The 27564-nt window shown below is 39.5% G+C and overlaps 1 protein-coding gene and 1 long non-coding RNA gene across 2 annotated transcripts in view; one reads left to right on the forward strand and one right to left on the reverse strand.

The window, feature by feature from the left end:
* Positions 1–27564, reverse strand: part of HERC5 (HECT and RLD domain containing E3 ubiquitin protein ligase 5) — a 47190-nt gene that overhangs the window by 1998 nt on the left and 17628 nt on the right. Inside the window, 11 exon segments of the mRNA XM_018049314.1 lie at positions 2217–2319; positions 2397–2580; positions 4778–4848; positions 5776–5842; positions 13984–14150; positions 15943–16086; positions 17854–18024; positions 20296–20406; positions 21319–21432; positions 24954–25108; positions 26392–26581. Of these exon segments, the coding sequence (XP_017904803.1) occupies positions 2217–2319; positions 2397–2580; positions 4778–4848; positions 5776–5842; positions 13984–14150; positions 15943–16086; positions 17854–18024; positions 20296–20406; positions 21319–21432; positions 24954–25108; positions 26392–26581 (1477 nt within the window).
* Positions 10548–27408, forward strand: LOC106502196. The gene is made up of 2 exons (XR_001918178.1): positions 10548–10597; positions 26431–27408. It is a non-coding gene; the product is annotated as an uncharacterized LOC106502196 (long non-coding RNA).

A 27564-nucleotide genomic window follows, 5' to 3' on the forward strand; every position in this document is an offset into this window, starting at 1 on the left:
CTGATTTCCTTTAGGATGGACTGGTTGGATCTCCTTGCAGTCAAAGGGACTCTCAAAAATCTTATCAAACATCACAGTTCAAAAGCATCAATTCTTTGGAGCTCAGCTCTCTTCATAGTCCTACTCATATCCATACATGACTTCTGGAAAAACCATAGCCTTGACTAGATGGACCTTTGTTGGCAAAGCAATGTCTCTGCTTTTTAATGTGCTGTCTAGGTTGGTCTTAACTTTCCTTCCAAGGAGTAAGCGTCTTTTAATTTCATGGCTGCACTCACCATCTGCAGTGATTTTGAAGCCCAGAAATATAAAGTCAGCCACTGTTTCCCCATCTATTTCCCATGAGGTGATGGGACCAGATGCCATGATCTTCGTTTTCTGAATGTTGAGCTTTAAGCCAGCCTTTTCACTCTTTTTCACTTTGATCAAGAGGCTCTTTAGTTCTTCACTTTCTGCCATAAGGGTGGTGTCATCTGCATATCTGAGGTTATTGATATTTCTCCCGGCAATCTTGATTCCAGCTTGTGCTTCTTCCAGCCCAGCGTTTCTCATGATGTACTCTGCATATAAGTTAAATAAGCAGGGTAACAAGATACAGCCTTGATATACTCCTTTTCCTATTTGGAGCCAGTCTGTTGTTCCATGTCCAGTTCTACCCGTTGTTTCCTGACCTGCATACAGGTTTTTCAAGAGGCAGGTCAGGTGGTTTGGTATTCCCATCTCTTTCAGAATTTTCCACAGTTTATTGTGATCCACATAGTGATTAAATGGCAAATGACTATGCCATTGACTTTGGCATAAACAATAAAGCAGAAATAGATGTTTTTCTGGAACTCTCTTACTTTTTCCACAATCCATTGGATGTCGGCAATTTGATCTCTGGTTCCTCTGCCTTTTCTAAAACCAGCTTGAACATGTGGAAGTTCACAGTTCACATACTGCTGAAGCCTGGCTTGGAGAATTTTGAGCATTACTTTACTAGCATGTGAGATGAGTGCAACTGTGCGGTAGTTTGAGCGTTCTTTGGCATTGCCTTTGGGATTGGAATGAAAACTGACCATTTCCAGTCCTATGGCCACTGCTGAGTTTTCCATGTTTGCTGGCATATTGAGTGCAGCACTTTCACAGGATCAGCTTTCAGGATTTGAATAGCTCAACTGGAATTCCATCACTTCCATTAGCTTTATTCATAGTGATGCTTCCTAAGGCCCACTTGCCTTCACATTCCAGGTTGTCTGACTCTAGGTGATTATATGGGTTGTGAAGATCTTTTTTGTACAGTTTTTCTGTGTATTCTTGCCACCTCTTCTTAATATCTTCTGCTTCTGTTAGGTCCCTACCATTACTGTCCTTTATTGAGCCCATCTTTGCATGAAATGTTCCCTTGGTATCTTTAATTTTCTTGAAGTGATCTCTAGTCTTTCCCATTCTATTGTTTTCCTCTATTTCTGTGCATCGATCACTTAGGAAGGCTTTTTATCTCTCCTTGCTATTCTTTGGAACTCTGCATTCAAATGGGTATATCTTTCCTTTTATCCTTTGCCTTTTGCGTCCCTTCACAGCTATTTGCAAGATCTCCTCAGACAACCATTTTGCCTTTTTGCATTTCTTTTTCTTGGGGATGGTCTTGATCACTGCCTCCTATACAATGTCATGAACCTCCATCCATAGTTCTTCAGGCCCTCTATCAGATCTAATCTCTTGAATCTATTTGGTCACTTCCACTATATAATCATAACGATTTGATTTAGGTCATACCCGAATGGTCTAGTGTTTTCCCTACTTTCTTCAATTTAAGTCTGAATTTGGTAATAAGGAGTTCATGATCTGAGAAACACTGCATAGGCATAAAACAGATCGAAGTCTGAAGGTTGAGTAAAAACCATGGAGACAAGTGATAGTGTACAGCTTGGCTCATCCCATGGGGCCTGGGTAACTGAATGATGATACAGCTACAGAAGTCTCAATGTTTAGCTCAAAGAAGCCAAATTTACAACAGGCAGAATTGAAAATGACTGGAAAAAAATCTATATTTTCAAAAAAAAAATCTATATTAGCACTTTTTTTATATATTGGGGCAACCTGAAATAAAGAACATTCCACTGGACTATGAGTGACTCTGACTTCACAGGCAAGTGATGCCTGGGAAGAACAAGATTTCCTTATCCCACAAAAAGGACACAAGAGTACAGACTTCCTCCTGATGTAACACTCACCAAGGAATTTTTTCTTTTCCTCCAAGGTCAATTTGTGTAAAGCTTTCCAAAACATCACTATGGTGGGATGTGAACTGTCGTATCCATGTTCATAATGTGCATTCTATAGAAAAATGCAAAAAAAAATATTCAAGAAACAAATAAAATTTTAATTTAAACCACTCGGCCTTTATGATGTACCTTTTCAAATGTTTCCCAGTCGTAATCTGTGTTTCCGATAATCACATCCTTAAGTTGTTCGGGATGGAAAAATTCAATAATCTCCTTGTCACACACTCTGTAAAATCCTCTTTGAAACTCCTCATAAACTGCCTTTACAGAGATGTTGAAGATGTAATTGACATACTTAGAAACATAGTCTCTCCTTTAATAAAACAAAGAATGATTTCAGATTATAGCAATACTCCCAACAAAACTGGGGGAGGGGGTGAAAATGATATAAATAAAGGAAGAGATGGTGGCCTTGGGGTCTGCCTGGTGGCTGCTGCAGCACCTTCTCCAAGTAAGGGAAAAGAGGTCGCCTGCACCATCCGCACACAGCTGCTGGCGTGCAGGGCCCTTATTCTCGAAGAAGGGTCCACAGTGCCACGAGAGGTTTAAGATCCACCAGTGCACTATTATTGGATAAAACACAAGAGCTTTGGAAGCCCAGCAGGGCAGTGCCCCTTCACAGAGACTCCGGGCTGGCCTGGTTTGGAACTCTCCTCTTGGAGAAGTGCTGCTGTGATGGTTGGGGCGCCCAGGTAATAGTTCCTGTCACCTCAACAGGCCGTGATAAGAAGCAAGAGAGTATCGTGCCTTCTACCTGGGTACTGTGAATTTTGCTGACACAAACGAAGTCCTCTATCTGGTGCTGAATAGATCCTAGGAACTTTACATCTTTCCTGCATTAAACCTTGTGAGCAGCTGTCAACCTCCAGGAGTGGGAGGGAGGGGACTGTCTAGAAATTTGAGGCCAAAATTAACTAGATGGCCCACACTTGGTCTTACCAAAAGGATTCTAATAAAATATTTTAAAGCAAAATACTACTACTAATAAAGGGCTAGTTGTTGGTCACTGTTTGGTCACTAAATTGCGTTTCTTTGTGACCTTATGGACTGCAGCATGCCAGGCTTCCCTGTCCTTCATTATCTCCTGGAGTTTGCTCAAATTTATGTCTATTGAGTTGGTGATGCTATATAACCATCTCATCCTCTGTGGCCCCCCACCCCTTTCTCCTTTTGCTTTCAATCTTCCCCAGTATCAAGAGAGCTAGAATATCTAAAACTGGGTGCTTACCATGTACAACCGTTAGAGCTGTGGCTTTTTTTTTTTTTAATATAGATTATCTAATTTAATCTTCATAAAACCGTGAGGCAGGTTCTTATGCATTTTGGTAAAAAGGAAACAGACACAGTGCAAGTACGAGATTGCTCACAGTCACACGGTTAAGAGAACTGATAGACTAGAAGAGAAAAAAATGTGTTCCTGCTATCTCTGGGGAATGGGCTTGGGAGCCAGGAGAAACTTCCTATTTTATATTCGTGTATTGTCTGAATTGGTCAGAGTGAGTAATTATTTGTGGTTAAATACAAAAAGGACATTTCTTTGTCTAGCTGAAGCAGCTTGTAGCAAAGGTTCCCAGGGATAAACTAGAGAAAGCCAGGTAACAAATACAAAAGCTCCAGGCTTTCAAATCGAAGCCAATATTCAAACAGGCCTCAGGACCAAGAGAGCACAGAGGCCCCCTGGAGTGAGCCCTGCGCTTCACTTGAAGTTGCTGCCTCTGGGCACTTTCAGAGGAAGGAGCCAGGCAATCAATAATTCTATGGACAAAATTGAGGTATATTGATTAAATATACTTCAGAACCAGAAATGTTCCATTTCTTGATCTGCATACTTATAACTTTGAACTTTTCTATATGTTATAATTCAAATTTTTTACTACTTTAAAAATTAAAGAGAAACACTGGGCTTTAGGCCAGAATGCTCACTAGATATTTCTCTGCCACTCTGACCAACTATCAGGGGACTATTCTATGATCCCAAATTCTACGGCTTTAAATGGCATCCCATAAGGTAATGGGAAGTCAAGATACCACAGTAACATCTAATAATATTGACAAAACTAAGTGCCTGCTATGGACTGGGCACCACTGTGAACTAGGTACTGGACAAACAACAGTGAGCAAAACAGACCATGCTCTTGGCATCACACAGCTCCTAAGAGGCGGGGGAAACACTCAAGTAAAAATAAAGGCAGATAATGTGTGACAGGGCAAGAAAAAGTAAAGCCAGGTAAGGGTATAAAGAGAGGTCTTTATCCCCTAGACAGGAAGATAAGAGAAGGCCTGTGCAAGAAAGCCATTTCCATCCCAGCCGGCAGCAAACTTGGAGACACACACATGCACACAACATGCACCGATCCTCTGCCTTACTGGAAAATGGCTAAGAAAGGAAAATTATAATGACAAGGAATTTTAAGAGCTGAGTGAAATAAACACTGTGCGAAAAATCGGGACACAATTAAGCGAGTAACATTTTCTCTTTTCAGACAAAACAATTATTTCTTTATACTTACTTGTTAGTCTGGTTAACAATTACGTGACTTCCGTCAGGAATTAAGTCTACATCATTTTTGTCCCAATGCACCTGTAACCACAAATGAACTCAGTAATCTCCAAGAGAACCCCCAACAATCTACTGTCAACAAAAACACTTTTGAGCATACCTCTTTTCCTCAAGAATTTGTGAAAATACATATTTTTGTTATAAAAACCAGCAAGGTGGTAAAAAAATTTACATTTATCACAGAGAATGAAAAATAAATTTTTAAAAACCTGAATTATCTATTTTAACTGATCATACTGAATAAACTACTGGGAAAATTGCCACATCTCAGTATTCACTTCACAACAGTACAGACCCAGCACAGTAGATTTGCTAAACTGGCCAAAAATTCCTCCCATCCTGGTATTTACGCCATGTAACTTTGCAACAGCTCCCATCAAGAGGGGGCGTCTATTTCTTCAGCTCGTGAATCTGAGTGCAGCAATGTGAAGTATTTTGACCAGTGGAACCTGACAGGAGTAAACGCTTGACAAGAAGCTGCGTGTTGGGGCTTGCCATCTCCTACTTTCTGTAACTCTTCACTCTGTGAAGAAGCCTCAGCTAGTCAACTAGGACAGACACAGCTGTTCCAGTTGCACCCCCTCAACCAACCAGCCTGCTAACAAATAGGTGTGGGAGCAAGGCCACTGTGATCCACCCAGAACAGTCAAGTCAGGCCAGTCCAGAAAGCCCCAGAACCGTGTTTGCTGTTTTACACCACCAAGTTTAGGTGTTATCTGTTACTCAGTAAAATCTAACTGATAATACACCCAGCTCATGAAAAATGAGGAAAAAATACCTTTTGTACTACCTTGATAGTTTATATTAAAAGTATATAAATAGTTAATCTGATTATAAAGTCTATAGATTTATAGAGTATACAAATTTATAAAGCATATACATTTATAAGGTATATAAGTACTAAAATCAGATTAGTATGAGCTGTATTTTATTTTTATTGTTACTTACATTAAAATGGATGTGAAATACTTCTTCTAAGTCATCGCCATCATCATCCAGAAGTGTCTGCAAACTCCTAAAGAACAGTCTTATTGTCAATAATCATGATGGCTAGATACATCATCTAAAAATGTCAAGGGCATGCCTGTTCTCAAGGTGGGAGGTCAGGTTTAGTTCATGTCACTTGTTTCTGTATATCGATAGTCTAACTAGGGCCAGGCAGCAGCCAAAAGTGTGAGGTTTGGAGGTTTATTTGTAATTCTGCAGGCTCCCCACCCAATTCCCAGCTCTCCTCCCTCTACCCTAACTACAGTGGTGTCGGATAAGTACCACTAGAAACAACATAACTGGTATAGGTACAACATGGGAGAGCTTCGTTAACTCTTTCTAAAGGGATGCTTGTCATTGGGTAAGGCCTCTGGGAGAAGGTGGAATCAGCTGATTTTTCCCCTGCTGGATTTTTTATTACTAAATTTTGCTAAAATCTGGATCTTTTTTTTTTTTTTTTTGGCCACACCATGCAGCTTGTGGGATTTCAGTTCCCCGACCAGAGATTGAACACCGGCCATGGTGGTAAAAGCACCAAGTCCTAACTACTGGACCGCCAAAGAATTCTCTAAACATGCTGGATCTTTTAAACAGTATCATGATAAAAACAGACCATGTTTTATTGTGTTTTGGGGGGCTGAGAGAGACTAATGGGAACTCAGCTGACAAAACAGGATTTGTCGTAGATTTGGCTCATGATGCTTTGTCACTGTATGCCCATGGGTGGCTTATCTATGAGTGTGTTTATGAAGAACACGTCCCCAAACAAGAACTAAAACACCCCCAGTATCTTATATCTACGTATAAAGGGTATGGTTCTTATCTCACGTTTCTTTTCTCACGTCACCCCGAACGTGTATATATACAGTTTGAAGAATACCTTTTCTCTTTGCTAAGGTATCTCTTGATGAACAAAGAATTTCTTTCATCTTACTGCAGTTAAATGTATCAATCTTTCCTATAATGTTGGTATTTTTATGTCTTGCTTGAGAAATTGCAATAGTGAGAAATAACTGTCCGTATTTCCTTCATTTTTATGTTCAATATTTAAGTCCTTAATCCACACAGAGTTGGTTTTGGTCCATGGCCTAAGGTATCTGCTCTCATTTTTTTCCGCAGATGCATTACTTGAAGAGTACTTCTGTTCCCAATGATCTAATAAACTACCTCTAACAAAGAGCCATGTGTATATGGGTCAGGTTCCACACTCTCCTGTCCCATTGGAAAGCCAGCACCAAAATCACACTGCCCTAATTAATACAGCTTTCTAATGATTCTTGCTATCTGGTAGGCCAAGTTCCCTATCCTTATTCACCTTACAAATGATCTCTGGCTATTCTTGGCCCCTTGCTCATCCATATAAACTTTAAGCTGGGTTTTCTTTTTTTTTTTTTAAGCCTTCTAGGATTAAAATAGCAGTTTTACTGAGTACAGAGATCAGGGATTCTCAAAGTGTAAACCACAACTTCTGGGAATTCCTGAGGCCTTTACTGGGTGGGTGGGGTAGGGTCTGCAAGGTAAAAACAAATATCATTGTAACACTAAGATGTTACTTGCCTCCTCACATTCTGTCATGAGCACAGAACAGTTTTCCAGAGGTGATATGGTAGCTATTGTGTATTCCTATATTTAAAACTCTTTACTTTTAATTTTTAATATCATAAACACTGACAAGTTTACTTAATATAAGCAAAAGCTCTTTGAGGTCCTCTATTAATTTTTGAGAATCTTAAGACCTAAAAGTTTGAGAAATGCTAATATGGATTTAACGGTCTTTACTTTGTTCGTCTATATGAAGTTATTTAGTTTAAGAAGTCTTTTTAGACATAAGCTGGATTAAGTCACTGTCAATGTTTTCAGTAAAAAATAATGACAAATTTACCTCTTTACCAAATCTGGTGTTTTCAGTGTTTTTTCCCTTCTTAGTATATAAATACAATGATTAATAGTTGGGATTCTCAAGCTAGACTGCGTTCTACTCATGGTTCTGTCACTATGGGGTGTGACGCAAATTACCTAACTTTTCTCTGTCTCAGTTTCCTCATTTGCAAAGTAGGGATAATAACAGAATCATACTACTGTTCTCATTCTTTAAAAAATCTCCATAGTATTCCACTGCATAAATATACAAAAAAATATTAATTCCCAGAAGCGAATGGCAATCCACTCCAGTGTTCTTGCCAGGAGAATCCCATGGACAGTGGAGCCTGGTGGACTACAGTCCATGGGGTCACAGAGTTGGACACGACTGAGCAACAAACACTTTCACTTTTTTCACTTTACTGGAGAACATTTAGGTAGTCTACGTATTACACAAACTAATACAATGTGCACTAGCAGGCATTCATCTTTGCATGATTGTGTATTTCTGAATGTGAGAAGTGTAGAGGTACAATTGCTGGGTCAAAGTAGTCTCACCTTATCCATGGTTTTGCTTTTTACAGTTTCAGTTACCTCTGGTTTACTGCAATTGGAAAATGTTAAATGGGAAATTCCAGAATTAAGTAATTCATCAGTTTTAAATTGTAGGACGTTCTGAGTAGCAAGATGCAATCTCATGCTATCCCAGGATATGTGAATCATACCTTTGTCCAGCATATCCCACCTGTTAGTCATTTAGTAGCTGCCTCGTGACCACTATGGTATCACAGCCCTTGCATCCATGAACTCTTATTTAACTTAATAATGGCCTCAAAGAGCAAGAGTAGTGACGCTAGCAACTGGGATGTGTGAAAGAAAAGCTGTAAAGTATATCTTTTAAGTGAAAAGTTGAAAGTTCTCAATTTAATGAGGAAAGAAAAAAATCATATCCTGAGGTTGCTACAATCACGGTAAGAAGAATCTTCTATCTGGGGGGACAAAGGAACATACTGGTTTTGCTGTTGCACCTGAAACTGCAGCGTTCTGGCCACAGTGCATGATAAAGCTAGTTAGGATGGAAAAGGCATTAGATTTGCACAAAAGATTTTGAAAGATAGGAAGACTGCATTCCACATTCAGGTAACTTTTATTACAGTTGTTGTTCACTTGCTAAGTCATGTGTGACTCTGCGACCCTATGGAGTGCAGCACACCAGGCTTCCTTGTCCTTTACTATCTCCCAGAGTTTGCTCAAATTCATGTCTTTTGAGTTCATGATGCCATCTAACCATCTCATCCTGTCATCCCCTTCTCCTCCCGCCTTCAATCTTTCCCAGCATAAGGGTCTTTTCCAGTGAGTCAGTTCTTCGCATCAGGTGGCCAAAGTATTGGAGTTTCACCTTCAGCATCAGTCCTTCCAATGAATAAACAGGGTTGATTTCCTTTAAGACTGACTGGTTTGATCTTGCAGTCCAAGGGACATTCAAGAGTCTCCTCTAGCACCACAATTCAAAAGCATCAGTTCTTCGGTGCTTAGCCTTCTTTATGATCCAACTCTCACATTCATACATGACTACTGAAAAAAACACAGCTTTGACTATACAGACCTTTGTCAGCAAAGTGATGTCTCTGCTTTTCAATTGGCTGTCGAAGTATGTCATAGCTTTTCGGATTCCAAGGAGCAAGTGTCTTTTAATTTCATGGCTGCAGTCACCATCTACAGTGATTTGAGAGCCAAAGAAAATGAAATCTGTCACTGCTTCCACTTTTCCTCCTTTTATTTGCCATGAAGTGATGGGACCAGATACCATGATTTTCATTTTTGAATGCTGAGTTTTAAGTCAGCTTTTTTACCTCATCAAGAGGTTCTTTAGTTCCTTTTCACTTTCTGCTATTAAAGTGGTATCACATGTATATCTGAGGTTGTTGATATTTATCCTGACAATCTTGATTCCAGCCTGTAATTCATCCAGCCTGGCATTTCGCATGATGCACTCTGCATATAAGTGAAATAAACAGGTTGACAATATACAGCCTTGTCATATTCCTTTCCTAATTTTGAACCAGTTCGTTGTTCTATGTCCAATTCTAACTGTTGCTTCTTAGCCTGCATACAGGTTTCTCAGGAGACAGGTAAGATGGTCTGGTATTCCCATCTCTTTAAAGGGTTTCCCACAGTTTGCTATGATCCACAAAGTCGAAGGCTTTAGCACAGTCAATGAAACAGAGACAGACATTTCTCTGGAATTCTCTTGCTTTGTCTATGATCCAATGAATGTTGGCAATTTGATCTCTGGTTCCTCTGCTTTCTCTAAACCCAGCTTGTACATCTGGAAGCTCTCAATTCACAAAGTGCTAAAGCCTAGTTTGAACAATTTTGAGCGTAACTTTACTAGCATGTGAAATGTACAACTGTACAGTAGTTTGAACATTCTTTGGTATTGCCCTTCTTTGGGACTGGAATTAAAACTGATCTTTTCCAGTCTTGTGGCCACTGCTGAGTTCAAAATTTACTGACATATTGAGCGTAGCACTATAATAGCATAATCTTTTAGGATTTGAAATAGCTCAGCTGGGATTCTATCACCTCCACTAGCTTTGCTCATAGTAATGCTTCCTAAGGACCACTTGGAGAAGGCAATGGCAACCCACTCCAGTACTCTTGCCAGGAAGGTCCGATGGATGGAGGACCCTGGTAAGCTGCAGTCCACGGGATCGCAAGGAGTCGGACATGACTGAGCGACTTCACTTTCACGCATTGGAGAAGGAAATGGCAACCCGCTCCAGTATCCTTGCCTGGAGAATCCCAGGGAAGGGAGAGCTGGGTGGGCTGCCGTCTATGGGGTCGCACAGAGTCGGACACGACTGAAGCGACTTAGCGGCAAGGACCACTTGACTTCACACTCCAGAATGTTTGGCTCTAGGTAAGTGACCACACCATCATTGTTATCCAGGTCGTTAAGACGTTTTTTGTACAGTTGTTTTGTGTATTCTTGCCACCTCTTCTTAATCTCTTCTGCTTCTGTGAACTCCTTACCATTTCTGTCCTTTATTGGGCCCATCCTTGCATGAAACATTCCTTGGTATCTCCAATTTTCTTGAAGAGATCTCTAGTCTTTCCCATTCTAGTGTTTTCCTCTTTTTTTTTTTTTTAAAAAAAAAGGTCTTCTTATCTCTCCTTACTATCCTCTGGAACTCTGCATTCAGTTGAGTATGTTTTCCCTTTCTCCCTTGCTTTTTATTTCTCTTTTTTCCTCAGCTATTTCTAAATCTTCCTCAGACAACCATTCTGCCTTTTTGCAATTCTATTTCTTTGGAATGGTTTTGGTCACTACCTCTTATACAACGTTACAAACCTCTTTCCATGGTTCTTCAGGTACTCTACCAGATCTAATCCCGTCAATCTATTCATCACCTCCACTGTATAATCTTAAGGGATTTGATTTAGATCATATCTGAATGGCCTAGTGGTTTTCCCTACTTTCTTCAATTTAAGCCTGATTTTTTTGTAATCATGAGCTGATGATCTGAACTACAGTCAGCTCTAGGTCTTGTTTTTGCTCACTGCATATAAGAGCTTCTCAATCTTCAGCTGCAAAAAATATAATCAATCTGATTTTAGTATTGACTATCTGGTGATATCAATGTGTAAAGTCATCTCTTATGCTGTTGGAAAAGAGTGTTTGCTATGACCAGGATGTTCTAACAAAACTATATTAGCCTTTGCCCTGCATCATTTTGTACTCCAAGGTCAAACTTGCCTGTTATTCCAGGTCTCTCTTGACTTCCTATCTCTGCATTTCAATCCTCTATGATGAAAAGGACATCTTTTTTTGGTGTTAGTTCTAGAAGGTCTTGTAGGTCTTTATAGAACTGGTCAACTTTAACTTTCTCAGCATAAGCAGTTAGAGCATAGACTTGGAATACTGTGATAGTGAATGGTTTGCTTTGGAAAAGAATCGAGATCATTCTGTCATTTTTAAGACTGCACCCAAGTACCACATTTCAGACTCTTGTTGACTATGAGGGCCACTTCATTTCTTCTAAGAGATTCTCCCCCACAGAGGCAGATATAATGGTCATCTAAAATAAACTCACCCATTCCCATCCATTTAGTTCACTGATTTCCTAAGATGCTGAGGTTCACTCTTGCCATCTCCTGCTTGACCATGTCCCATTTACGTTCATTCATGGACTTAACATTCCAGGTTCCTGTGCAATACTGTTCCTTACAGCATTAGACTTTAATCTCACCACCAGACACATCCACAACTGAGAGCTGCTTCCGCTTTGGCTCAGCCTCTTCATTCTCTCTGCAGCTATTAGTAACTGCCCTCTCTTCTTCTCCAGTAGCATATTGGACACCTTCCAATCTGGGAGGCTCATCTTCCAGTGTCGTATCTTTGCTTTTTCATACTGTTTATGGGGGCTCTCACAACAAGAATACTGGGGTGACTTGCCATTCCCTCCTCCAGTGGACCACATTTTGTCAGAACTCTCCACTATGACCCATCCATCTTGGGTGGCCCTGCATGGCATGGCTCATAGCTTCACTGAGTTATACAAGCCTCTTTGCCACAAGGCTGTGATTCATGAAGGGATATTGTTACAGTTGTCCTATTTTATTATTTGTTATTGCTGCTATCATAATGTGCCAAATTACAAATTTTTTATCTAAGTAAAAGGTATGTATATGAAAAACACGTACGTAGAGGAAAAAACATGGTGTGTGTGTGTATCTACACGTATATGTGTGTATACTATCTATGGTGGCAAGCATCCATTTGGGGGCCTGGAATGCATCTCCTGCAGACAAAGGGGGACTACTGTACTGCCACAGTATTCTCTGAAAAGGAGTTACCACTTTACACTTCCACTAACAATTCCCAAAATCAGGGTGAACCTTTTTCCAAATCCTTGCTAATACTATATAGCATCAGTATTTCCAAACTCTGCCAATGTGAAATCACATTAGCCTCTCATTTGAATATGTAGTCTATGGTCACTAGGAAGACTGATCATCTTTCTAAAACAATTCTGGACGTGCCACACAGCACATGGGATCTTAGTTCCTGGACTAGGGATCAAACCAGCACCCCTCTGCATTGGAAGCATGGAGTCTTAACCATTACACCACCAGTGAAGTCTGAAACCAATCATCTTAATTTATGAGCTATTTCTATTGCTTCCTTTGTAGATTACTTTCTAATATACTCTATCAGCTTTTCTAATGGATATGCAGGAACACTACACAGCAGGGATATTAACTCTATTTATGTTACCAATATGTTTGGTGAGGTAGTGGCTCACCTTTTAACTTAGAAATAAGCTTTCCTTTTAAAGGTAATGACATGAAACAACTATTAAAATAAACATCACTTGCAGGTTGTGCACCAAGGTGTACTTGTGCTCTGTCATGACCGTTTCTGTACAAAGTCTAAAGGTTAATATAAGCAGTAGGGCTAACTATGGGCACTTCCCAAGTAGCGCTCGTAGTAAAGTATCCACCTGCCAACGCAGGAGACATAACAGACTTGGGTTCAATCCCTGGGTCAAGAAGAGCCCCTGGAGGAGAAAATGGCACCTCACTCCAGTATTCTTGCCTGGAGAAACCCGTGGACAGAGGAGCCTGGCAGACTTCAGTCATGGAGCTGCAAAGAGTAGGACACGACTGAGCGACTGAGCACAGCACAGCAAGGACTAACTATAGAAAATTCAACTTTTCTTAATTGTTTAGAAAGTTAAATTATTACCTAACAATTCTTGCCTAAGTTAAAATCAGTTTAAAGTACCTAGAATGCTACTACTGAATATAAAAATACTACTGAAATGTGTATATGTTTAAATATTTATCTAAATGTAATTATTAGATGAGATAGAGGTACTAATTATCTCTACAATGGCAATCATCAGTTCAGTTCAGTTCAGTCGCTCAGGCGTGTCCGACTCTTTGAGACCCCATGAACCGCAGCACGCCAGGCCTCCCTGTCCATCACCAACTCCCAGAGTTTACCCAAACTCATGTCCATTGATTCGGTGATGCCATCCAACCATCTCATCCTCTTTCGTCCCCTTCTCCTCCCGCCCTCAATCTTTCCCAGCATCACGGTCTTTTCAAATGAGTCAGCTCTTCACATCAGGTGGCCAAAGTACTGGAGTTTCAGCTTCAACATCAGTCCTTTCAGTGAACACCCAGGACTGATCTCCTTTAGGATGGACTGGTTGGATCTCCTTGCAGTCCAATCATACTATAATATAAATATATTTAAGATACATAAATATATCTGAAAAAAGAACTATGTTAACTTACTCTCCCAAAACAGGACTGAGTTCTTTCAAGTCTTCTAGTGATGGCGTTTGGTCCAAAAGTTTCTTAAACAGAGCCAGCGGAAAAGGGATGTCGGCAACATTACAATTGAATAGAGAAAGTCCACATAGAAGTCCAAAGAAGAAATAACTCTTCTTTTCAAATTTAGGCTGAAAGGAGAAAAAAACTTAATGTATTATAAATTTTTACCAGTACAATGGAATATTTACATTAAGTGAACCTTTTTTCCCCTTTTAAAATCAAAATCAAATCACAAATTAAAACAAAAAATCTTGAGATAAGAATATTTAGGTTTTATACTCAATCACCAAGTCAATTTAAATCTCTGCCACAGTTTTGGTTACTAAAAGCTTTAACAGGATGGGGGTGAGGGGACAGGAGAGATGTTGTTTAAAGGGAGTGAAGGGTTAATAGGGTAGCAGAGATGTGCCTGCAAACGGGTCTCTCTGCTCAGGCTGAGCGTCCTTGCATACGAGGCGTTCTGCCAAAGAGTCTGGATACAGCCTTGAGTTTAATGGTCCCTTGCAAACGAGGGAGCATTCCCTTCTTGAGATAAGAGGGAGATGAGGGCTTTGTGCAGACTCTGCAGTAGACAGAGATTTCACTCCCCTTTGCTGTACGATAACATGTATGCACCTGCACTGTACTGAAAAGGCTTATTCTTACAGTCTGGAATTCTGCCCAAGGAGGGCTTTATAATAATAAACGGCAATTAGTTTGCCCAGTTCTGTTCCTCTGGCCAGAGTGGTGTCCTGTCTGTCTCTTGTGTGTCTTGTATGTTCTGTGTCATTTCACTTGTAGTAACCAACAGGGAGAAACTGCAGTGAGTAGCAACTAAATCCTAGAGGTCAAATGCAAAGTATAGTGAGTATGGATAACAATACTGTGCTGTTTAATCACTAAGTCATGTCCAATTCTTTGTGACCCCATGGACTGTATAGCCCGCCAGGCTCCTCTGTTCATGGGATTTCCCAGGCAAGAATACTGGAGTGGGTTGTCATTTCCCTCTCCAGGGGATCTTCCCCACCCAGGGACTGAACTCAGGTGTCCCACATTGCAGGCAGATTCTTTATCATCTAAGCCACTAGGTACCTGCAACAATACTGCATTATAATCATCAAATTTGCTAAGGTAGTAGGATCTTAATTGGTGGTGGTGGTGGTGGTTTAATCTCAAAGTTATGTCCAACTCTTATCTGATCCCTGCCAGGCTCTTCTGTCCATGGCATTTCCTAGGCAAGAATATTGGAGTGGTTTGCCATTTCCTTCTTCAGGGGATCTTCCCAACCCAGGGACTGAACCCGAGTCTTCTGCTTGGCAGGTGGATTCTTTACCACTGAGCCACCAGGGAAGCCCAGATCTTAACTGTACGTGCGTGTGCTCCGTCAGTCAATCAGCTGTGTCTGACTCTTTGCAAACCCCTGGACTGTAGCCTCCCAAGCTCCTCTGTCCATGGAAGGCAAGAATATTGCAGTGGGCTGTCATTTCCTACTCATAGACGTGCTAATGGGATTCCCTGGTGGCTCAGATGGTAAAGAGTTTGCCTGCAATGCAGGAGACCTGAGTTGGATCTCTGGGTCAGGAATACCCCCTGATGGCAACCCACTCCAATATTCATAGCCTTTGTCTTTAAATCCATTGAAGAAAAAGAACTAAAACAAAGAATGAATGCCTAAGAAAGGAAGGGCTCATTTTTACCTGTACATTCTATAAATGGTCAAAAACATATTGCTGAAGTTCTCCTGTGTGGACTTGAGAATCTGGGGGAAGAGGACCCCAGTTTCAAGAAAAAAATATCATCTTTTAGAATTAAAATTTATCTCCATAATTATAGCAATAATTCTTCTCCTAAAATAAAACAGTCTAGACAACCTAATTTTCTATGGTATATCCCCACACCTTTTCTCTCAAGAAATACCTACGCCAAGAAAAGAGGACTTACCCTGACAGGAAACCACATGTAGGAAGCCTCTTCAGGATACGTGAACATTCCATATTCTGGCCGGGTCATTTCTTGAAAGAGACAGTAGAAAAACTCTGCCCTGACTCCTCCAAAATCATATCCAATTTCTCCACTAAATGAAACCTAAAAATACAGAGGAAATAATGCATCACTTCCAGAGCTCTGTATTGCTATGTATTAAATCTCATTTAATAATTATTTATAGACACAAGTATTTGGAGATTAATGTACAGCAACTTCTAAAAATGTTTCTCTACTTAAGTGTTTCTCTCCAAGAGGCCTAAGAACCCATGAATTCCCAATTCTAAGGACTTGAGTTTCTTCTGTCTCATCTTGATTTCGCCAAACTCATTTTAAACTTCTGAACCACCTCCTCTTTCTTCACACTTTTTTTCCCCTTGCTTTCTTTTATGAAGCACTATTTAAGTTTTTATTTCTCTCTTCTTTTCCATGTTACTTTAATACCGAAGATTCCTGCACTCTATGCTGGTACCTCTATTCTTTCTCTTACCCTGCCCCTTTATATGGGCAAGCTCCTTAATCTCACAAAGCCTATTTTCCCACAAGATCATCAGAAAGATTAAATGGTATAATACAAGTAAAATCCTTCACAGAGTCTGGAAAAACAGCTACTTATCAAATGTTGCCTAAATTTTAAAAATGGGTGAATGAAAATTAAAATAATTGAGTGGACTGGCTGGCTGACAAGGTTAGAATCATATAATGAATTTACTAGGTCTTTAAACATTATCTATGTGCAAAAATATTTAGAAATGCCAGCTCTAACTGCAAACTCCACACTTTTAAAATAATATCTTGAGCTTTGGTCAAGTCAATCATTCTTTAATCTGAGTAGGACAAGTGATACATTAACATCTCCCATCAAACCATTCTAATAAATATTATCAGGAAAGTCTTTACTTGTTTTGATTAAGTGGAAAGTCTAAAGCCTGATGTGTGTTTGTGTGCGTTAGTCTTGTTTGACTTTTTGAGACCCCATGGACTGTAGCCTCCATCCATGGAATTCTCTAGGCAAGAATACTGGAGTGGGTAGCCATTCCCTTCTCCAGGTGATCTTCCCGACCCAGGGATCAAACCCAGGTCTCCTGCATTGCAGGCAGATTCTTTACTGTCTGAGTTACCAAGGAAGCCCCTATAATCTGATGGTTGGGCTCAAACCCTGGCTTTGATACTTATCAGTTGTTTCCCTCTGGGATAAGTTATCTGATAGTTTGCACCTCAGTTTTCCCATCTGTAACAGGAAGAAAAAACCAGAACCTTCTACACAGTGTGGTTGAAAGGGTTGCACAAGTAGGTGTAAAGCTTTTATAATAGTTCCTGGCATAAGGAAAACATTCATTAGATCTTCTAGTCATTATTATTCTATGTCAAGTATCTATTAGTAAGACAAGTTACACAGTAACTAGACCAAGGATCATTAATGAATGTTCAGGACATGGTGATACCTACAGTTATACCCTCAGAAGACTATATAATCAATGAAGAGACTGTTCTCTCTTCAACAAAGCGATCTGGGTTCCTGCAGGAGAGCAGAAACAAACTCTCAGTTCTCCACTGTGTCAACCCCATCTCACTGGAACCTTTAAAAGGTGATGACCAGCCAGGCTTAGTCAGGCCTCAAAAGGGAACTGAGTATCTTAGGGCTAGTACTGGAGAGGACAACCATTTCACCTGCTGCCCCTTAGCCAGAGAACAATGGCAGCTTCTCACCTGGAATTCACAGGTAACTGAGGAAAATTAGGGGAACTGCAATACAGACAACTCCAGTGTAAAAGGGAGGTAATTCCCTCTCTGTAAGGCCCACTGTTACATTCTTTTACATTTTCCTTCTCTCAGCAGCAAAAATATTAAGTAAGAATTATACTTTACCATTAACTCCCTCCTCAGATCTTCATTTTCAAACTGATTTAGCTGATTAAAAACATCCTCAATCAAGTGACTCCTTCTGACTATCAGATTAAAGGTGGGCAGTAAAGATAATGCAGACCCTTCTTGGTCCACAATGCCAGCCAACCTCATACAAGCTTGAAATTTCTTCTCCTGGGAAAAGAAAAATGTTTCATTTCATTTCACCATTGACTCTAAGTAGAAATTTTCAAAATGGAATAAACCAACTCAGTTTATTGTAAGCACATGTCACAAACACTTAGGATAAGAGCTCTATATACTCCCACTGACTATATACACCACATGACTATACAGTCCATGGAATTCTCCAGGCCAGAATACTGGAATGGGGAGCCTTTCCCTTCTCCAGGGGATCTTCCCAACTCAGGAATTGAACCCAGGTCTCCCACATTGCAGGCAGATTCTTTACCAGCTGAGCCACAAGGGAAGCCCAAGAATACTGGAGTTGGTAGCCTATCCCTTCTCCAGGGGATCTTCCTGACCCAGGAATTGAATGAGGTCTCCTGCATTGCAGGTGGATTCTTTACCAATTGAGCTATCAGGGAAGCCTATACACCACAGAAGACAGGCTATATATTCAGCATTTACCCCTGAGAGCAAAAGATACATGAGCCATAGGGAATGAAAAGCTTGTGGGGTCAACTTGGGTGAGCAGGAACGTGACCAACTACAGGCTCCTCTGGACCACTGTACCATGTAAAGCAGTGGTCTTTAACCTTTCTGGCACCATGAACCAGTTTCATGGAAGACAATTTTTCCACAGACTGGGGTGGGGGTGATGGCTCAGGCAGTAATGTGAGTGACGGGAAATGCTAGATAAAGCTTCCTTTGCTTGCCGGCTGCTCACCTGCTGCGCTATGCAGCTGGGTTCCTAACAGACCACAGGCCAGTATCGGTCCACAGCCCGGGGGTTGGGGACCCCTGCTGTAAACACAAATACGAACACTTCAGTGACCAAGCTAAAGACCACCAGTCTTTAGCCTGCCTAAGGAGCCTGAAGCAGTAAGCTGAAACCTAATACTCTCATCAGGATGAGAAGTTCAGACGTTTAGAAGATATCCTTTTCTAGGGGGAAAATTCAGACTGATTTTAGGGGACAGATAATCTAGGAAGTTAACATGAGAGAGACAGACAGACTCACAGACTGACATACAGACTGTCCATTTGGAACCAAGTGACAATTTGGTATAATGTCTATGTCTCTTCGCAAAAGAGAGAGGAAGCAAATGCTGGTTCCGTAAAATAATTACTGGAAACTTGTTTAAAATCAAGAGAGAAGAGTTAGAGTTGAAGCAAAATAAAGTTCTTGTATCTTTTTTCCTTCCAATATCCTTTTTTAAATATTTCATCAATGATCTTACTTGGAACTCTTACATCAGTTTTCTGTTTTATTATAGTAACTGTATTATGTAAAAGTTATCTAGTTTTATGACATATATTTGAATATTATTCATGCAAATACATATACAGGCGCATATACATATACAGATGCATATACAAGGGTAAAAGCTACACTTTTGGGCACTTTGTGCAAGGCACTGTTCTAAATGCTTTACCTATATTAACAAATTTAGCCCTTATAAAAAATGCAATGAAGTACATTTTCTGAGGCTTTTTCAATTGTTCAATTTTAAGTTAAAAACCACTTTGCTGGATATGCTGACAAACAGAACCAAGTCAAAGTTGATGACAGTTAAGTACATGTGAAAAGGAAACACTTTTTATAAACCTTTATTACGGCACAATCACAGAGTACTAGCCGTTAATTTGTTGTGTCCGACTGTGGCTCAGGGGTAAAGAACCCGCCGGCCAATGCAGAAGACATCAGAGATGCAGGTTCAATCCCTGGGTTGGGAAGATCCCCTGGAGTAGGAAATGGCAACCCACTCCAGTATTCTTGCCTGGAGAATCCCACGGACAGAGGAGCCTGGCAGATTACAATCCATAGGGTCGCAAAGAGTCGGACATGACTGAAGTGACTTAGCACACACGGTCATTTACTTGAGTCTGAATTTCAAGACCCCTCCATCACTTCTATTCCCACTACTGTGTTTTCCCATTAGACTGGACCTTCCTACATATATTGCTTATCCCAATCAAGTCCACATCTGCTATGCCTCTCTGAGCACCATTCAGAAGGCTACTGGCACTATTCTCAAGTTAAAAGCTCTATAATTAGGCCCAAGCTCTACCCTTTACTACTGAGGCCCTAATATGCCTTAAGGCCAACCCAACCTAAATTATGACAGTCTCTCTTGCCTTCTTTATTACAGTATAAGCTCCATGAATGCTATGACCACCATTGGTTTCACCACTGGCTCCCTAATCACCCAGCTACTGTGCAATGAAAAAGATACTCATCCTTTGATTTGCTAACAAAGACAAAGAAATAAGCACGCATACCTGTACTTTTAAAAGTGAGTCTGCATACAGTAGTTTTATTTTCGACAGAATATTAAAGATAAATGGAAAACGACTGAATATGACAGGATACTCGATGTCTACTGAAATGTCCTAAAAATGGAAATGATAACAATTTTGATAAATGAAAGGACAGAGAAATCTTACACCTTACTTCTTAGCCTTAAACCCCTGATGGTTTCAGGTCTCAGTACTTACAGTCAAAGGAATCCAAAATGTTGGCCAGTGGTGCTAGGATATATAAAATTCTAAGAAAATGTTTTATGTATCAATGAAAGGTACATAACCTAGTATTTTCGGTGCTCATTTAATTTCACCATTAATTATGAACTCCAGACACTTTCCCAAAAGTCTATTCTGCTCCTACCTTTACTTATGAAATGTGAATTAGTTCACATGTATTCCGTAAATAGGGGAGTGATAAAATATAGAAAACTGGTTAGCTCAGACCTGATTTTTGCCAGGCAAAGAACGATGTGCTAGTAGAATGAGAATCTTCAGAGAAAAGGAGAAAAAACAGATTAGCTGCTGAACTGGCAGCCAGAGCTCTTTAGCTTTATTTTAGTAAAAAGGACTACTAACACCTAGGGAACCCTCACCAAAGTTACAACCTTGTACTGGTGGCCCCTGGTGAGTCACCTGCCTCCTATGCCCACCTTAAGAGAAAAGCTCCACTCCCATCGGTTATCTCAGTACCACTGGTCCTCTAATTAGCCTGTGGATAGATTTCTATCCTTAGGTTTTTGTGCATTTTTTATCTTCTCATGGCACTCTCCGTGTGATCCGAGCTATCTCCCCAGCTAGCAGGCATTTTTCTGTCATAGTTCTGGCTACAAAACTGCATAGGTTTTGAGGGGCCTGCTTTGTTTTTCCCATAAGCCCCGCTATTTCTATTGGGCAATTTTGCAGAGTGTAAGAACTTTTGGAAATTCATACAAAGGTATAGCACAAGTGCCTATATTAACTTACCAGTGATAATACCCTCTTTAAATATGCCATACTTACTGAGTCCACTTTCCAGGAGGACCTTCTATATGCATCTACATAAAAATCAAGCCACTGTGTGAGTTCATTTATTTCAAAGATATTTTCAGGCAGTTGACATTTAGTCTGGTTTACCTTAAATAAAATATGACATGTGAGAAAGTTTTATATATAAAGACAATTTTGCTTAATAGCTATAAATTAGATTATCAGAATAAATACAAGTTAAAGATACTTTAATGACCAGAATTTAGTTCTATCCAACTACCCCATCACCAAAGCCCCAAACTTTCAGGAGCATAAAGAATACCTATGACTTAATCATAGGAATTGATGGTATGATGATAAACTTCTACTTACTTTTAATCCCTGGTCTGGGAATTAGATACCACATGCTGCAACTAAGATCCAATGCCACCAAATAAATATTTAAAAATAAATAAATGAATGAAATTTATATGGAAGAGCCAAATGCCAAAAACAGCCAAGATTCACTTTAAGAACAAGGTAGGAGTATTTCTCTTAGAAAAATGTAAACAATACAGAGCCACATAAAATGACCAACAGTGCAAAAGAGAGCCTGGAAATGAATCTCACACACAGAAACTTGTTTTATGACAGTTCACACCACCTATCAGTGTAGAAAGGACAGGATTTCAGTTAAGTGGTGCTAGGTAATTGTTTGCATATGGAAAATAATGAAAATAAATTTTCAATTGGTTTAAACAGCAAACTGCAAAAGGCAAAACAAACCTCAATACTCCCTTTAGACCTGGACAAGACTGACCTCTGCCTTGGGTCTCTGATTTAAAGGTCTTTGCTCTGGCCCTTCTCCAGCCAATCCCCTTCTCACAAGGGGTGTGCTGGGTCAAGGGCTGTGTCTATGCAGCCCACATATTTTCATCTACACTGAGCTCGAGAACCCAAGATCTTCAAGTCCCTGCTCAAATGGCTCCAAGAGCCCCAGGACCTGCACAGGCCTCTCCCTCCACTTGCTCTCTGAGGAGTGGAAGTCACAGGTGAGCGCATCCCAAAGCTCCAGCGCACCAGGGCTGCTGCAGAAGGTGGGGACAGAACAGAGCCAGGAGGTGAGAGGTGCACACATGGCCATGGGACACCCCTGGTGTGGGATAAAGCCAAGGTAGGAAAAGCAGAGCAGAGGCCCTGGGATGGGCCAGGGGGAGGGTCCATCAGCACCTCTGCTTTCACTGCAGAACTCTGCAAGGAGCTGATATTTCTAAGTTCAAATCTGGCCTCCTCTGACACTGTACTTAGTCCCTCAGTCGCGTCTGACTCTTTGTAACCCCATGGACTGCGACCCACCAGGCTGCTCTGTACATGCGGATTCTCAGGCAAGAATACTGGAGTGGGTTGCACGCCCTCCTCCAGGGGATCTTTCCAACCCAGGGATCAAAACCAGGTCTCCCACACTGCCGGCAGATTCTTTACCATCTGAGTCGCCAGGGAAGCCCTCCCCTGTCATCAGGAAGATTTATTTGTCAAGATGGGAGGACAGACTATATTTTACTTCATTCAACAGGTTGCTAGCTAGTTTTCTAACCTTTTATACATTAGACATATGGTACAGGAGCCTCTGTGTGTATTCTCCCACTGGTCCCAGGTATCATCTGTGTTAGAAGACTATCTGGAGCAGCTCTCAGGGCTAAATCAGGCCCTCTGCTTACTTTATAAAATCTCACAAATGCCTAAAATAATTACCATCTGGTCCCTTCCAAAAAGAAGCCCCGCTGATCCCTGATTAAGGTGAAGAGTTTAAAACTCTGAAGTGAAAGAAAAGTTTAAAACAAAACAGATGGAGTAAAGATTATAAAGGAATGGACTGACAGCATCATCTATATTAAAATTAAGAAGGTGGATTCATCAAAAACCACCAAGACAAGCTGCAAACTGGGACTTGATATTTGCAACACTTATAACAAAGGACTAGTGTCCAAAATAAAAAGTGCTCCTATAATCAGTAGGAAAAAGTTGAACATATTTAAATTGAGGAAAAGGACAAGCATTTTACAGTAAAGCAAACAAGTACTATGATTATAAAGATGAAAATATGCTCGAATGCATTAGAACTAGTGAAAAACAATTAAAATCATAATTTGCCATCATTTCAATGTGGTACTAAATATATTTTCCAAATTTTAAAGTCAGACATGGGGCAACAGAATTCTCATCATCTCCTGGAGACGATTTAAACTGGTCCAACCACTTTGGAAGACTGTCACTGCTAATAAAGAGCAACACAATTCAATTCTATCAATTCCAGAATTAGGGATGGCAACTAAAAACTAACATTTGATACACAATACATATCTTTTACTATACATATCTCTTAGTGATGAACACTAAGAGGTATATACAAAAATGCTGACAGTAGTGTGTTTACTCACAGAAAAACTCTCTCCTCCCCCAACAAATAGAATTGCAAACAGTACATACTACATATTAATCAATACTGGAATGGGAGGGGAATATGTATACCTATGGCAGATTCAAGTTGATGTTTGGCACAAACCAACACAATTCTGTGAAGCAACTATCCTTCAATTAAAAAATAAATAAATTTAAAATTTAAAAAACCAAAGCAACAAAAAATATGTTCTATCATTAGACTATAAAATCCAACATGTCTTAGTTACATTAGAGTCTGACAGAATTTTGACATGGAATTTTGTTTTATAATTATTTACTATACTCTCTACAATGTTTTCAGAGAAGGCAATGGCACCCCACTCCAGTACTCTTGCTTGGAAAATCCCATGAATGGAGGAGCCTGGTGGGCTGCAGTCCATGGGGTCGCTAAGAGTTGGAGACAACTGAAGTGACTTAGCAGCAGCAGCAGCTACAATGTTTTATCTTTTTCTGTTTGTATGTTTTGCTTGACAAATGGGAAAAAACACTCTTTTTTCTATTTGTTACACTAAAAGTTGAAAAGTATTTTAAAGTTTTCCTAGTAATTAAAATTTAAATTGGCTGTATTCTTTGTGTACTTTTAGCTTTATGTTTTGAAGCTGCTGCTGTTGTTTTGAAGCTGTTTGGTTTCACAAAAGATAAATATTCATGGTAGTTCATAATTTAGCAATAAAAATAAAGTACATATAATTTTTGTCTGGATTAAAAAAAATACCGGAATGGGTATTTATGGTAGAGGCATACTATAAACTCAGAAGTGAAAATGAGTGAAATACAGACAGATGTATTAATCTGGATGAATCTATAAAATGAAACACTATGTAAGCAGTGTAGTTTATTCATATTAAATTTTGAAAACAGCAAAATTTAAACAGCATAGTGTCTAAAATTACATATAGCTATAACACAATAAAGAAGTGTTAAGGGAACAAGTAACTGAAAATCCAGGATCCTGGTGGCCTTCAGGAGATGAGAAAGTACAGTCTGTGAGAGACACACAGGCATTCCTAAAGTTTTCTTTTTTAACATGGGTGGTAGTTACACTGATGTCTGTTTTACCACTTGTCTTTACTATACACACTCTATATGCATGACTTCACAAAAAAAATTTTTTTTAAAGCAATATCAACTTCATGCTTTGTAAGAGGCTGTTAAGATTCAAGCCAGGTGAAATCAAGGAAATTCTTATTGCAAAATAAAGATGTATGGGTTTCTAAATCAGCACTTACCCTATACAGCTTTTTCAACACTTCTAGGAGAGCTTTAATGTGATTGTTATTCTCAGAACTTTCAGTCCAATAATGCAGTTGGGCAACGACGGCTCTTTTAAACATCTGGACCAGACTGATGAAAAGAGATTCTTTCAGAGATGCCCAATATTTCTCTGAGGGATACAAAGGTAGATAACTGTTAGCATGTAATGTTTCTCGGATTCTTAAAGGTAGTCAATATTTTCTAAAGTAGTCAAAAAATTATTTTCTAAAAGTAGTCAATATTTTCTAAAACAGAGTATTTTCATATATATCATAGGTATCAATATAAAAACACATTTGTAATATACTTTTCAGTAAATATAACTGCAACTTAAAGTTTAGATGTCCTCAAAGAAATGAGTTGAAATGAAAGTTTAATGTCCTCAAAAAAAGAGAATGCCTTAACCATAACAGCACCACAAACCTGATCTAATTAATTTGTAAAGGGGGGAGAAAAGCTAGACAAAAATAATCAGTCACATTTTTTGCCCCAGTGAAATAGCATACAGTATGAAAATCCAGATAAAAAACTATTTGTGATAATGACTCTTTTTTCACTCTGAGCATGAGTTTTTAACTCTTAAAAACCATCTTTCAGCATTATGAAAAAGAAAACTGCTTTAAACAACGGCTTCATCACTTACACAGTGACTTAAGAAAACGTAAGAAAGGGCTTCCCTGAGCTGATATGCTAATTGTGTCAAAGACCGCAACAAAGTTTAATCAAGCCCTAGACCTAACTTCCCATGTACTAGAAACACAGGGAAAAGAGTAAACAGACAAAACTAGATGTGAAACACTTACAGAAAAACTGACCCAGGCTCTTCTTAGAAAAAAAAAAAAATTCTGCAAAATACTTTTTGAGACAAGTGCAGAAATCTAAACATGGCCTAAATATTATGTAATACAGTGGAATCATGTCTAATCTTATTAGGTGTGATAACAAAGTCGTGGTAATACAGAATTCCATATCCTTATGAGATGTGCATGCAAATATTATGGGGAAATGTCTCCAATTTACTTTCATATAGTTCAACAAAAATGAAAATCTGTACATCAAGAGGGAGATGCTTACACAAAATAACTGCTACTGACTCTCAGAGAGTATCTGGGATTTACTGTACTAGTCTTTCAATGTCTAGGAATGAAGTTTTTCTTAATGACAAGTAGGGAGCAAAAGACCTTATGACCAAGTCACACATGTATCATTACAAGATCACTAAAAAGTGACTAGAATAATCCATTTTGGATGACCACAGTAATGATTATAGCATGTTTATATGCTAAGAATATAAACTAAAAAACAAGAATATGTTTAGTTATCTACCTAAGATCTGCTGTAACTTTGCTAGGCATGTGTTTCCATTGAGAAGATTGTCATGTATTCTCAAGTGTAAACCATTTTTGACCTTACCCAGAACTCTTGACATCTGGTTATTCATTTTATTAACAGCTTCTGCAAATGGAACCACCAGGCTCTCCCAGTTGTTACTATCATGCATCACAGGACATTCTGGGAGAAGGAAGAAAACTTCTAAAGCTTCTTGGTGTGGAGAATTAAATGGAAGATTTTTGAGCAGATTATCCCTGAGACATGAGGTTATCTGTGGTCAAAAAGGATGCGGGAAAAGACAAGTCAAACACAGCAGGAACTGGGTGCAGTTACTGTAATAAAATAAAGTGTGGAACCTGGAGTTTCATTCCACCATGAAACTGGAATGATCACTTCATCTTTCTAAAACCCATGTTTACAATTCCATCTTCCCTCCCAAGTACCTCGGAGTACGTATTTGACAAGTATTTTTCCCATCCAGTTGTTGGCGTTTATGAAGGAGATCAAGAAATCACATGTGCAAGACTGTATTAAATGCACAATGGACTCGGAATTAAAAGGCAGCCCCCTAATAAGTTCTATAGTGTTCCCTCCAGCTCCACTATCACACCTCACTTATTAAAGAGGAAGAATATGCCAGAATCTCCAAAAGTAAAACAAAAATTAAAAAACAAAAACAAACGAAAGGAACTACAATGAAAATCAACATGGTTTCCTGTTATCTTCTTACAGAATCACCTGTCTCATCAAACTCTCTCCACCAAACTCTAGTTTCTCTCTCTCCCAATATTCTTAACAATTTCCCCAATTCAAAATGCAAGCTGAAGAAAAATCTGAAGAAAAAAGTTGAAGAAAAATTCAAACGGAACTGTGAATTTTTATGTTGTTATGTGGGCTAACAGTAATAATTTGCCTAAAAGCCCACTAAGAAGATAAGCTAGTGTTTCCAGGGTTCTTATTACTTGCCAGATATTGTGCTAATTCATACATATAGGGTCATCTATTCTTGTCATTTCTCTGTATAATAGATATTATTATCCCCAATTTATAAATGAGAACTCTGCATGTCAGAGAAATTAAATTGCTCAGGGTCACAGAGCTAAGAATCTCTCCTGGTTCTTTTCGACTCCAAAGCTCAATCACTGAATTAGGAGATACTAACAAATGGTATCTCTAAATGTACAAATTCTTATAACCATCTATTGTAAACATTATATTGGGCTCCCTCTACTAGGTTCAATCTTCAGAGTCATG

This window comes from Capra hircus, chromosome 6 (assembly GCF_001704415.2).
Source record: "Capra hircus breed San Clemente chromosome 6, ASM170441v1, whole genome shotgun sequence".
Lineage (NCBI taxonomy): Eukaryota > Metazoa > Chordata > Mammalia > Artiodactyla > Bovidae > Capra > Capra hircus.